The 13,842-nt window shown below is 39.4% G+C and overlaps 1 protein-coding gene and 1 long non-coding RNA gene across 2 annotated transcripts in view; one reads left to right on the top strand and one right to left on the bottom strand.

Annotated features, from left to right (window-relative positions):
* LOC126457445 (unconventional myosin-XV) overlaps nucleotides 1-13,842 on the top strand; it is a 945,978-nt gene that overhangs the window by 916,302 nt on the left and 15,834 nt on the right. The window contains exons 53-56 of the mRNA XM_050093727.1: nucleotides 1,397-1,578; nucleotides 3,891-4,052; nucleotides 6,393-6,548; nucleotides 12,488-12,692. Of these exons, the coding sequence (XP_049949684.1) occupies nucleotides 1,397-1,578; nucleotides 3,891-4,052; nucleotides 6,393-6,548; nucleotides 12,488-12,692 (705 nt within the window). The remainder of the gene's footprint in view (nucleotides 1-1,396; nucleotides 1,579-3,890; nucleotides 4,053-6,392; nucleotides 6,549-12,487; nucleotides 12,693-13,842) is intronic.
* The window catches only part of LOC126457447 (uncharacterized), a 36,725-nt gene that overhangs the window by 21,794 nt on the left and 1,089 nt on the right, over nucleotides 1-13,842 (bottom strand). The gene's annotated exons all lie outside the window — the stretch shown is intronic.

Below are 13,842 nucleotides of genomic sequence, written 5' to 3'. Positions count from 1 at the left end.
TAAGTTATCTCCTGCTACATGATTGATCTCCATAGTAAATTTCCATTGTACAGTAGTAATTTTTGATTAATAAGCTATGTTGTTAACTTTTTTGCAGTTCAAATGGTAAGACATTTTTAATGTGGAACTATTCACTCCCTTCTTCTATTCCTTTCTCCTGTAGGGAAGCAAGTAAACAAGATATCCCATCCACTTTTGACATTTTTCTCTGACTTCTCACCTCAGACCTCGGCTACAAGAAACGGGAAGCCTTCAGTCAAATTGTATATTTTCTTCGACACCCAGCTGCCCTTATCTGCAGTCCCTCAGTATTGTTCCAAAGTAGCAGCCACAGCTCCATTTTCATCATGAACAAAAGCCATGCTGATGGCAGTTGAATGAATGAAGGACAGTGTTGCCACATAACCATGTTACTGATAGTTGTCTCGTTAGTAATCAGTATTTCGGTATGATACTGTTTGGCCAGTGTTTGCAGAAGAAATGACACTACAACAGCATCATGCATTTATAGTCACATACCAAGGGGAAGGTTTCTTATTGTCAATTAAAGGACAAGGGAACATGAGAGTGGAATAATTGTGATTCTCCTCACAAATGGCACTTCAGCTGATCTGCGGTACACATGATTTTAGTAAAAAGAACTTCCATAGTGCTATTCAGGTATCAAAAACAGGTGGAAATGCTAAACAACTTCATATGTTAATATTTTTGAAGGGTTTAGCAGCTGAAATTAAATAACAATAAAAAGATAGCCTGTTAACTCAGACTGTTAATTTCACTATATTGTAGCACATACATATAGTGAACTTGTGGAACCAAAAATAGTTTACTGTAGGGCTGAAATAGAAAGGAATAGACATCTACATCTTTTTTCGCTCTCCTGCCACACAGATGACACTGCTTTTTTTTCTCAGTCCACAACGTTTGATGTTAGTCCTCATCAAGACTGATAGGAAAAGATGTTGTGAGAAACAACTGATAAGCTTGGATCAGGTTTTAAAAGAATAGAAAAATAGGGGGGGGGGGGGGGGGCTAGAATTTTGAAATTTTGGGTTTGCTATGATATTGTCAGAATGCCTACTCTTCAGAATCCATATGTGTGTATCGAACCATTCAATATTGATTAATAATTCCCTAGTCTTCATTTGTATAAAAACAATTCAAAAACAGAAATTATGATAACATCACTTACATTGTATTTCGCAGTCCTTCAGTTTAAAACAGGAAATGAAATGCAGAGGACAAGAATGGCTTATATAAAAGGAATCATGAATGTGTCAAATCATGTATTTTTTCTTGCTTAGATGTATATGAAAAATATAATAGCTAATAATAAAACTAATGCCTTTACCACACATGACGATTTCTTTTAATTGCAATGGTTGTAATGTTACAGGTACTGCAACTGTGTGCCTGCATAACCTACGTAAAACTTTTAAATATGGTGGTCGAAAAAATGTTCCAAGTGTAGAGGAAATTACTGCTATCAGTGCAGGACGCAACTCAAAACGACAGATATACCGCTTACCTGGAGGCACAGAACGAGTTGTAAACACCAAGTGCACTACAGTTGTTCAAGTATGTCACTATTTTTGTCCCATCATCTGAGGAATGCTTATTAAAGAAGTGTGTTTGTGTGTGTGTGTGTGTGTGTGTGTGTGTGTGTGAGTAAGAGAGTGGAGGCGAGGTCCCTATTGATTAAGGAAGCAGTGTTCAGCTGTCCATCTAACTATTCTGGTTTTGTTTTCATGTAATTGCCCAGCAAAACTTCATTTTAATACTGGAATAGTTCTTTCAGAAAATGTACAGCCGATAACTCCACCAAACCTCCAGATCTTAGATAACATTGCTCTTCCTGTATAGCACTTTTAGCTTGTCCTTTTTTTGCAGTTTTGTAAACAGTCAGTTAATTGTGAAAACAAGTACAGTAAATATATAGTCATAAGTAACTGATTTAGAAGTAAAATCAAACAATCGAAACTCCAGGTTGAATATCAACTATGTAATGAAAAGATAGATTGCTACTCACAGTAAAGATGACATGTTACGTAGCAGACAGACACAATAAAAAGGCACTTACACATTATCTTTTGACTTAAGCCTTCATCAGAAATTGGAAACACACACACACACATTCATGCACAGAAGCAAGCACACATTTTGCACCCATGACTGTCATCTCCAGCAGCTCGTATCGGAATGGCATTCCAGTACACATTGCCAGAGAAGGCAGTGTGTGTATATTCCCTTTTCCAACAAAGGATTTGCCCAAAAGCTAATGTGTATGTCTTTTTGGTGCGCCTGTCTGCTAATCAACATGTAATCTTTAGGGTGAGTAGCAATATAGCTTTTCATTATATTGTTGAACTAGAAGTAAATGCTTCATTGGAGAAAGAGTACACAAGTTATGACAATAAATGGAGTAGTTTGGGATGTTGTGTGATAAGGATCTTGTCAGATCTCTTATACTGGATGTCAGCATGAAACTCATCTGGCAGGCTTGTTAACACAGATGATATTGACACTTACAATCATAATCAGTTTGTGCATGCCTGGCACATGAGACACTCGTACCTGCAGGTACTGGACTCTCTGTGTGCCATTGTTTCAAGGAAGCATTATGAGTAGGCCTGACCTGGGAAAAATTGGTGCTGATACGAAAAATCATATACCAACATAGAGCTAGAAACAACCATACCATTCAGACCTGCCACCTTGCTGATGCATCACATTGAAGCAAATCATATACCAATGTAGGGCTAGAAAACAACCATATTACTGAGAACTACCACCTTGCTGTGGAGTAGATAAGTGCTACATCACACAAATGTACCTCTACTTACTGAATGTCGGAGAGCACAGAGATGAGCATGGACTGTGGAACACCAGCGTAGGATGTTTGAAGCCTGGAAAAAGTCATTTTATGTATTGGTATATGCATTGGCAAAGTATTACTGTGTCAAAACCCATGTGAGTCTATGCATCCTATTTGCCATGAGGGTAACTTTTAGGCTTGTGGTGGATGTAGTCTCATGTAGAAGATATTTAAATGGGGTGAGAATGGCACCTCTGATGTGTGTGACATTATCTTTCACCAGCAAACAATACAGAAACCAACTGTCTGATCTTGGAATTGGATCCAGCTGTGACCAATCTACATGAATTGTGAGCAATGGTTGAGTACTGAATGTTGAAGATGGCTCTCCAGTGCTTCAGAGTCTTATTGAATCCACGCAATTTTGTGTTGCTGCTATCATCAGGACAAAAGTATAGATGTCTCTAATTCCATTGCTCATGAGCATAATATGTCTATATTTTGTTTCCTTTTTTTTATATCATTGTTGTTTGATTTATGTTATATTGCATTGTGAGAATCACACTGTATCCATTTCCGAAAACAACAGAAAGTGAAATTAAAATAATTACAGGCACCAGATGGTCTAGCCAGTACTAAACTTCATGATGTGTAACAGCCAGTGGATACATAAAGCAACTGTGTTTATCTGTCGGCTGTATGAGACGCAGTGCCACCTCAGGGCAGATAATAACCATTCTGTCAGTTGCTTCATAAATTTAATAATTTTCAGAATTAGTTTTTTCTTATAATATAGTTTTAATAATTAATCAGACACATTTTATCATTTTTTACTTAAGTTATCAGTTTTCATCCAGTCTTCTTGAAGTAGTCTTGGCTGTGACAATACAGACTGGCTAACAATGTGTAAGAAAGTGAATAATCTCTCATACATGCTAACAGAGGAATCAACATGGCGAATGTTAACTGTGTGATTATTTGTACATTCATGGGTGTAGTATTCACACATAATGAAAGCATACACATGTTGTTGTTTCAACAGTTATTATTCAGGCTACCAATATTTTATTTTCAGGATGTGATCGAGGAGATGTGTGCTATGATAAATGTACAGTCTCCAGCAGAAATGGATGAGTTCTCATTGTACTGTATAGTAGAAGGGGATACATTTACAATGCCACTGGCACGTGAAGAATATGTGCTTGATGTGACCACAGAACTCCACAAAAACCAGCAGGTATTTTCTGATACATATATTCAGCTTCTTCCTACAGATGTCATGAAATATTATACTATTAATGAAAGTAATCCTCATTTTTAATTTTATTTTCCTCCTTGACTTACTTTAATGATGGTAGAGACAATTATTTCTTTGGCTTTCACTGTGCTGGCTTTGAATGTTGCTGTCATATATTATTTTGAAAGTACTGTTTCCTGCTTATTTTTTTATATAGAAATATTAAAACAACTTTATTTTTATGTTCACATTGACTAAAACATGCAAATATCCTAAGCAATGTTGTGTGGACTGTGAAAATGATACTTCAATTGCCATTTCATTTTTCTTAGATGAAAACAAATTATAAATGTTATTCACAGTTCTCTTGGTAAACCCACAGACATTCCTTTGTTAGGCTGATGGTAGAAACTGTTTGGTAAAAAACAACAGTAACAATTAGATTCAGATAAGAAGGCTTAAAATAGAATATTTTACTTAAAAATACACATGAATTACACAAGCTAGGAGATACATACCTGGTTGAACCTTTCAAGGATTACAAACAAAAATGAAGAATACACAACCACAGCTAATAGATGTATGGCACATGGACAGCACGAGAGGGGTAGAGAGCAGTTGAGCTTGAGCAATCAAAGCAAGCCATCGTTGCCATTGTGCACTTCCCTGTTGAGACTGAAGAGAGCTGAGAAGGTTTGCTCGTGTTGCTGGTGACTGTGAAATATGCACAATTTTCATTGTCTTCACTTTTATGACATAAGCAAAATTTGCCGTCATTTCACGCTGCAGCATGGGTAAAAGGAGATGAGCAGGAGAGAAAGCCAACTCAGTGAAAGGGCTATCAGCAGTGCTGCTGTGTGAACTTGTTGATCCCTCCAAGAAGAAAGGTGACAGTCATACACTAGTCCCTCCTCTCTTCAACCAATGCAGAGGCATAGATGGAACAAGCTGTATGACAAAATGTTGAGCTGCTGCAATCTTGATCTTGGTCTTGAGTCCATTGCCATAGATTCTGGCAGAGAGCATGGCTGACTACAGGGCACATGACCAGTGTGGTCACCTACATAGAGGTGCACAAGAAGAAGAAGACACCAATAAAGCAGTTCTGGAAGATGACCAAGGTGCTCCTCCATGTGCTGCCTTGGATAGGCAGTGAGTGGCGGCCGAAGAAGGCAGCTGGTTACAGGGCTATAGCAGTCAAACGGCGTACCCAGACAAACAGGAGGAAGCCACTGATGTTTCTCATCGCTGTACAAGTGGCATTGCCCTGAAATACATCAAGTGCTCAGGCAGATATGACAGCTATGCTTGTGACAGAAGAAAAGAAGAGGCACTGACATGTGCTCTTTGTGTGGCCAAAGCCAGGCAACAGACAACATCATGACCAATAAGAAACACCCTCAATGGAGAAGGTGCTGAAAGATTCTGGCACCCAAGACAACACAACCAGTACATGAGGAGATGACAAGAGCTGCTGTTGACTGTGAACGGACGGAATATCCCACCAGTAGCAGTGGTGGTGAGGGACTGGCTGCCAACAGAGGGGAGGCAGGTGCTGCAAGTCACTGACATGCGCTCCACACTATCTGCCACTACTGAGGAGGCCACTCTGGGCTTCAGAGCAATCATGGAGGAAGAGAGGGCTGCTTTCAGGGCTGCCTTGTCTGCTGAAATGGAGGAACCTTGCCATCAGCTGCGGCAACTACACACGGCACTTATGCATGACCTATGTGTTCATACAGAAGAGGAGCCTGCCTCCACCACAACCCAAGTCATGTAGCAGAAGGAGGGGGAAGCCAACACCGAGAAGCAGATGCCAGTATTCGCCTTTGCTGCATGGCCACTCAGTTGGGTGATGGACAAGGCATCAGCTACCCTGCCATGAGTGATTGATACTACAGCTAACATCCAGCAGAGGCAGCATGTTAAGATTAAAGGCATCTGCAGCAAAATCCTGGAGGACATCAGACACCCGCCCATGGCACCGGAACATACCTCGCTGGTGCAGTGAAAGTAGAAGTAGTGGCCAAACTTAAAGAAATTTTCATCTGACTGCATTATTTATGAGTATAAGCTATTTGAAACAATAGTAAAAATGTAAAATATTTCAATGCAGTATGGTCAAACACACCCAGAAGACTTTTTAAAACAGAAAGTGTTCATGCGTATTATCCATATCACCCGATTTTATTTTGTCAGTTTTTGTTCTTGTAGATATTTTCATAGAAATGCATAAAAGTGCATTCAGTGCCTGTTTTTTTTCTAATTGGCTAATAGTGATATTGTTGAAAATAGGCTTAGGCATTTTAATAATGTTTCCATTTTTTGTGATTCTTCCAGGTTTTTTACTTAATATTTTGCCGGTCTGTGTGGCATTTCCCTCTACGGCTTGACTCCCATCTTTATATAGAAGTAGTTTTCAACCAAATAGCACCAGATTATCTAGAAGGACTTTTGTTGGTGATGCCAGGAGAGCAATTGGAGCAAGATGTCATTGTGAGTAATTTTAATTCTACTGGTAATGTAAGTGTATGTAATTCAGAGGGGACAGAGAAAGGATCTCTGTGTAGACATATTTGAAGTTACAGTGAGCGCACTATTGATCATGGGTTTCAATATTTTCCAAATTACATATTTTTGTTTTCACACACAAGTATTTGTCACATGCTCTGACCTCTTTTACCCACTGTGCAACTCATCTTTCTCATTGTTGGCAACTAAAAGCAAGAAAAAATTGGATTTTGAACCCTCTCATGGTCTTTTTAGGAGTCTCTGCTTGAAACACTCAGATGTGAGGAAAGAAGTTTGTCGAGAATGAAACATAGTAAATATGAAAAATATTTGAAGCATCTGTTCACTTATCAGCCAGCGAAGTAGGAACAACTGCAACTAGCTGATGCATATGCCAGCTGAGAAATATTAGTGCAAGTTTTAAAAATTGCTTTCACACAGATTAAATGATGAAATATGAGAAAGCAAAGATATCATTGTATTCATATGAAGGAAAGGATAACTTTGTTTAAAACCAAATGTTAAACGGTGCGCAAAATACAGGAAAAGCTTAGAAAATATCAATATACTGAGAACCAAATGTTAAATTACAGAGTATTTTTAATAATTTGCTGTTCATAGTTGATACGTGAAATATGAAATAAAAAGTAAAAGAAGTATATTTTATGTATTAACATGATGAAGATGGAAATGATTAAAATGTTCATAAGGAATATGAAAAGAAAGAGAAAGAGTTGAGAGCAAGAAGAAGGGTCAAAACAATATAACAATATTATGAAAAGAATAGATTGCTAATCACCACATAGCATAGACGTTGAGTCGTAGACAGGTACAACTACAAGACTACTAAACACGTAAGCTTTCAGCCAGAAGGCCTTCTTATGAACTATGAGCAACTGTGCATGATGGGATAAGCAGTTTGGGTGGTGGAGGTAAGGAGGAGGTTGGGGTGAGGAGGGGGAGGGAGAGCAGGGTACGAATGGGGGAAGGTAAAGTGCTGTTTGTGGGAGCATACAAGGACAAGGTGAAGCTAAGATAGGGCAGCTAGGTGCGGTGGGAGTTTAGACAGTAATCAGGGGTTTGGGGGGGAGGGACAGTGGGAAAGGAGAAGTAAATAGACTGTGTGTGCTCTTGTGAAATAGAAGGCTGTGGAATGGGGACATGGAATGAGATTGGTGGTTGAAGGACAATGATGAACAAAGGTTGTAGCTAGGATTGTTATGGAAATGTAGGATATATTGCAGGGAGAGTTCCCACGTGCGCTATTTAAGAAAGCTAACATTGGTAGGAAGGGTCCAGATGGCACAGGTTGTGAAGCAGTTATTGAAATGAAGAATGTTGCATTGGGCAGCATGCTCAGCAACGAGGTGGTCCAGCTGTTTCTTGGCCTCAGTTTGTCAGTGGCCATGCATGGGGACAGACAGCTTATTCGTAGTCATGCACATGCAGAATGAAGCACAGTGTTTACAGCTTAGCTTGTAGATCACATGACTGGTTTCACTGGTAACCCTGCCTTTGATGGGATAGGTGCTGCTTGTGACTGGACTGGAGGAGGTGCTGGTGGTGGGATGATGTATGGGTCAAGTCTTGCATCTAGGTCTATTACAGGGATGTGAGCAATGATGCAAGAGGTTGGGAGCATGGCTTGTGTGGGGATGGACAAGGTTATTGCGTAAGTTCTATGGTTAACAGAATACCACTGTGGGAAGGGGCTGAGCAAATAGTGAAAAGAACATTCCTCATTTCAGGGCACAACAAGAGGTAGATGAAACTCTGGCAGAGGAGGTGATTCAGTGCTCCAGTCCTGAGTGGCACTGAGTCACAAGGAAATGCTGCTCTGTGAGCAGATGGTAGGATTTTAGGAGGTGGTGGGTGACTGGAGAGAAAAGCCACGGGAGATCTGTTTCTGTACAAGGTTCTCAGTAAGACCTGTGGTATATTTCAAGATGGACTGCTTGTCATTACAGAGGCAATGGCCATGGGCAGCTAGGCTGTATTGAAGGGACTTCTTAATATGGAATGGTGGAAGCTGCCTAAGTGGAGGTATTGCTGGTGGTTGGTAGGTTTTATATGGATGGAAGTACTGATGTAGCCATCTTTGAAATGAAGGTAGACATCGAGGAAGATGGACTGTTGGATTGAGGAGGACCAGGTGAAGCCAGTGGGGGAGAAGGTGTTGAGGTTCTGGAGGGAATGTGGATAAGGTGTCCTTACCCTCAATCCAGATCATGAAGATATCACCAATGAATCTGAACCAGGTGAGGGGTTTGGGATTCTGGGTGACTAGGAAGGTTTCTTTCTAGATGGGCCATGAATAGATTAGCCTAGGGTGGTGCATGTGGGTGCCCATTGCCATGCCTTGGATTTGTTTGTAGATGATGTCTTCAAAGGAGAAGTACTTTTGGGTAAGGATTTAGTTGGTTGTGGTGACCTGGGAGGAGGTTGTAGGTTTGGAATCCATAGGGCATTGGGAAAGGTAGTGCTCAATAGCGGCTAGGCCACGGCATTAGGAATGTAAATGGAGGTGGCATCAATAGTGACAAGCAGGGCACCTTGTGCTAAAGGAACGGAAACAGTGGAGAGTCGGTGGAGGTAGGAGGGTAGGTTGTAGGTAATAAGCTAGAGGTGTTGATGTATGAGAGCAGAGGTTCTCTCAGTGGGGGCACAGTAACCAGCCACAATAGGGCATTCTGGGTGCTTTGGTTTATTGGCTTATGGAAGCATATAGCAAGACTTGTTCCATACATCCTCCCACAACCACCTACTCTAATCCAGTCATGCCACCACCAACTCTAGTGCAGTCACAAGCATCTCCTATCCCATCAAAGGCAGGGCTACCTGTGAAACTAACTGCAACCACTGTGCTTCATTTTACGTGGGCATGATTACCTACATGCAGTCTGTCCACGTGAATGGCCACCAACCAATTGTGACCAAGAAACAGCTGAACCAGTTGGTGAGCATGCTGCCCAATGCGATGTTCTTCATGTCAGTGACTGCTTCGCAGTCTGTGCCACCTAGATCTTTCTTGTCAACACCAGCTTTTCTGAATTGCAGAGGTGGGAATTTTCTCTGCAATACACCCTACATTACCACAACCCTCCTTGGTTAGTCATTGTCCTTCACCCACCTATTCCCTTCACTGTTCCCACTACACTGCCTCCTCTGTTCCACAAGTGCATCCATAGTCCTTTTACTTCTCTCATTTTCTGATCCCCCCACCCCTACCTTCCTCTAACCTCCCAATTGCACCTAGCTGCCCTACCCTCCCTCCACCTCCTCCCACAAAAAGCACTTTACCATCCTCCACCCGTACCTTGCTCTTCTGCCTTCCCACATCAGCCTCCTCCTTACCCCCACCTCCAAGATTGCTTCTCACATCATGTGCAGTTATTCGCAGTCTGGCCACAGCAGGCAGAGGCAGTGGTCGTCTGTGTGTGAGCAGTGTTTGCATGAATATGTGTGTTTATCTTGTCTATTTCATAAGAACGTTTTGTGGCCAAAAGCTTACATGTTTAGTAGTCTTTTTGTTGTATCTGTCTGTGACTCAATGCCTCTGCTATATGGTGAGCAGCAGTGTATTTTTTTCATGATATTGTCATTATTCAATCCTGGATTTTCCATCATTTAATATAACAATACATGTGTATAAATGTGCAAAATGAAATAACAATGGAGAGCAGAAGCAGGAGAAGAATGAAATTGAATAATTTAAATATGACAAAGAAGATAGCAGGCGAAAAACTAAGGATGAAGAGACAAAAGTAAAGTGGTACCGTGAGCATTGCACCAGTCGGAGAGCCAGTTCCAAGTTTTTGAGTTTGAAAGCCCTGGTCTTTAAAGTCCAAGTGGTAGTGGCAGAACATATAAAGCATTTTTTCCTTTGCATCACACAAATGGATGAGAGTCGAGAGATAAAATGATGTTGTAAGTGGTACTATAGAGGCTAACAGGTATGTTGTGTAGCTTAAATTGATAACAAAAAGTTGGCACATGAAATTGCAGGGAAGATTTATTATGGAATCAGTTTAGTTTCAAGGGGAAGAAAGTTAGGATGAGGAATGCAGTCAACCATATCTTGTTTCAGGGAACCATCTTGGCATTAATTTCAACTGGTTTCAGGAACCTCAAAAACCAGATAGCTGAAAGGGAATTTGAAATCTGTTGATGATTTTGGCATAACTTCTGATTTAAATGATTTAAGTCCACGTGTTTTGTGGGAATTTGATCTGTTGTGGTGTTGATTCTCTCTTTTAATGTATCAGCGGCATTGCAGCATGGCTGGTAACGTATGTTTATGACGATCGTTTGCTATGGCATAAATATCACATGTGGGTGACAAGATTTTGCAAAAGCATCTTGCAAATTCGCTCACGTTCAGATCTGGTACTTACTTATAATAATGAATACGAATTTAATTTAAACCTGTTGAAGAGTTCAAATTTGCAAACACTTGCAGTGACCAGAAACGCGCGACATGCCCCCGCTGCCCCTTCTCACCCCCATGCCTCTACCATAGCAAAGAATATAATTATATCTCTGCCCACAGAGCATTGCGACCTCTTTTCACATTGCACTTGATTTCTCGATCAGTATATCATCAATAGAAAGAAAATTAAATACATTGCCTTTGAAATTGCTGACATACTTTTATTTTGGTTCTGGGGGATTTTGCTTGGAAAGGGGTCACATATTCAGAAAGGTTGAAAAACACTGTCTTAAGGTATTGTTGCTAAACTCCACGAAAAAGATCCAATCCAAAACAAAAAAAATGATCTCCTTTCACACAGAATTATTGTGGATTAGAAGTGAATTACTATGGTGTAAGCATAACTACCTTCCCAAACTTCTCAACCTTTCTCTATCACATTTTCTGTAAAGCATCAGGTTGACACACCCAAATGTTATGATGTACATAAACACAACACAAGAAACAAGCACAGTTATTACAGACAGAAATAAAAGTAACAGACCTCAGACCACATATCACTGGCTCAGTGTAATACTACAAATTGCAAGAATCCATAAGAGCACACACTGGAGGTCTATTTAAAAGAAAAATAATATGTTTTCTTATAAACAAATATGTGTATTCTAAGCTGTATCTGTTATGTATTAACCTTTCTAAATAAATATGTTGTGTACTAAACCTTTGTTCACAAATATGAATGTCTGTATTCTAACATATATAGTAATTAGCTCTAACAATTAATATTGTATTTCTGAGAATTTATGTCGCTACTTAAAAGTCATCTGGATCCACCATACCAACACAGAGAGTAACAAACTTAAGAAGGAAACTGATTTTCCAACAGATACTGGAACCTTAGTATCCACCATCTCGTAAGTGATCTGTTTTTTAATTTTTGCAACATTCACCCTCATCTTTGACGTATAAACACCAAACAGTTGATTGAGAACTATGAGTCTGATTCTTTGATATTGATCTAGTGTTACTTCCTACTGTCTCCTGTGTCCATGTGTATCTTTATGTTGGGTTTGGGGCATCATTTCATTACCTCCAGCACCTTTACAAGTTCCCATTCTTATTCCTGTTTCCGATCTACAACTTGATGAAGAATTTTTTTACAAATGTGTTTTTTTATCTTCAATCTTTCATTGTTATATTGTTTTACAATACCTTATTACTCTCCAGATTACCCATGGCTATAGAAGATAGTGTACAGAACTTCTGGCTATCCTTTTGAATAAAATCATTTTGGGTATATTTCGTAGCTGTCATAATCATCACTGAAGTAATATTTAAGACTTTATTCTGGCTAATAAGCAAGTTGATAAATACACAAAGTGTTATTTTAGTGTGAATTATTTAGATCAGAGAAAGAATGGGTACATTACCAGAAGAAGATGTGTTTTTCTGTAAAAGGCATAAGTACAAATGAGTGATTTTTGTTTGCCCTCAGTATGACATTGCTAAGATGGCTGCATTACTGCATCGTGCTGCTGACATGACACATCTGCCAACAATGAAAGAAACGAAGTTCTTGTTACCAAAGCCTGCCTTATCAGTACGTGATGTGAAACCAGCTCAATGGGTAAACATGGTGCAGAGCAACTGGCATGATGTCCAAGGACTATCTACAATACAGGCCAAAGCACAAGTATTAGGTAAGTCCTGCTTCATTTATGTCTTATATATTCTGTGTGTTTAACTTGTGTTACAAGTGACAACCCATTTTGCAAAACTTGCATTATTCTTCAAACATGTGTATATCAAGAGGGCAGTGTGTATAGGTGTACATGGTTTTAATGCCAAAATGGATTGACGTGATCCCCACAAAAATGTAGGAAGATAGGATGTAAGAAGTGCAAAAGTGAAATCTCAGAGTTTACTGAATGCATTTAAAATTTATTGTGCTTAATCAACAATGTCAGGAGAGAGACTAACAGCCTGAAGTATGAAAATATGCATTAGATGTCAAAACAAAACATCCATGAACTGACACAAGATAGTTCCGATAATCATCAAAACAGAAATGTTATCTGCAGTAAGTGAAACAAAGTTTATGAGTGTGAACAAATAATAAATAATGCATAGTGATAAATATATTTGTGCTTTAACAAACAACGTAAAGGTCATGTGAAGTGTTATAAAAACAGAAACTGGTGAAAACAGAGCAACACATATATCACAAGAAAATAAAGAAGTAACAAACCCCTTAGAAGTAGCCTACATATTTAGTGACTTTCTACTGGCCTTTTTGATAACATTTCTTGTGGAGAAGTGCAGTAGTCTGACTAAAATACTTTAAAAATGGATTAAAATCTGTCTTGACTGCAATAAAATATTTATTTGCAGTGGTTACCAGTTTTAAACAGAATATGGCCAGCTTCAGGCCATTTATACCATGATGGTAGGCAGTGGCAGTGAACAAAGCATGTGTTGTGGCTCCACAAATGTTAGTGTAAGATGGAGTAAGCATAAAGAACACCTTAATGCAAAATCGAGCAGGTGACATTCACTGCCACTCCCTACCATCATGGTGTAAATGGTCTGAGGATGTTACAATCTGACAAAAACTGGTAACCAGTAACGGCCAAGACTGTTTTTAATCAATTTTTAAAGTTTTTTATGGGCATTGCAGAGAATATGGTAAAATCAAACATAAATAAGAATACCCATTCTAATAAATATAAAGTAAGCATCTGTTGTGGGTCAACATACATCAGCACTGCCACACGAGGTGAAGTAGCAAAAGCAATAGAAAGACTAAAAACTCCAACTCTGCAGGCATTGACGGTGTCCCTGCACCATATT

Source organism: Schistocerca serialis, chromosome 2 (genome assembly GCF_023864345.2).
Source record: "Schistocerca serialis cubense isolate TAMUIC-IGC-003099 chromosome 2, iqSchSeri2.2, whole genome shotgun sequence".
NCBI classification, from domain to species: domain Eukaryota; kingdom Metazoa; phylum Arthropoda; class Insecta; order Orthoptera; family Acrididae; genus Schistocerca; species Schistocerca serialis.
Note: the sequence above shows the minus strand (reverse complement) of the source record. Positions and strands in the feature narration are given on the sequence as shown.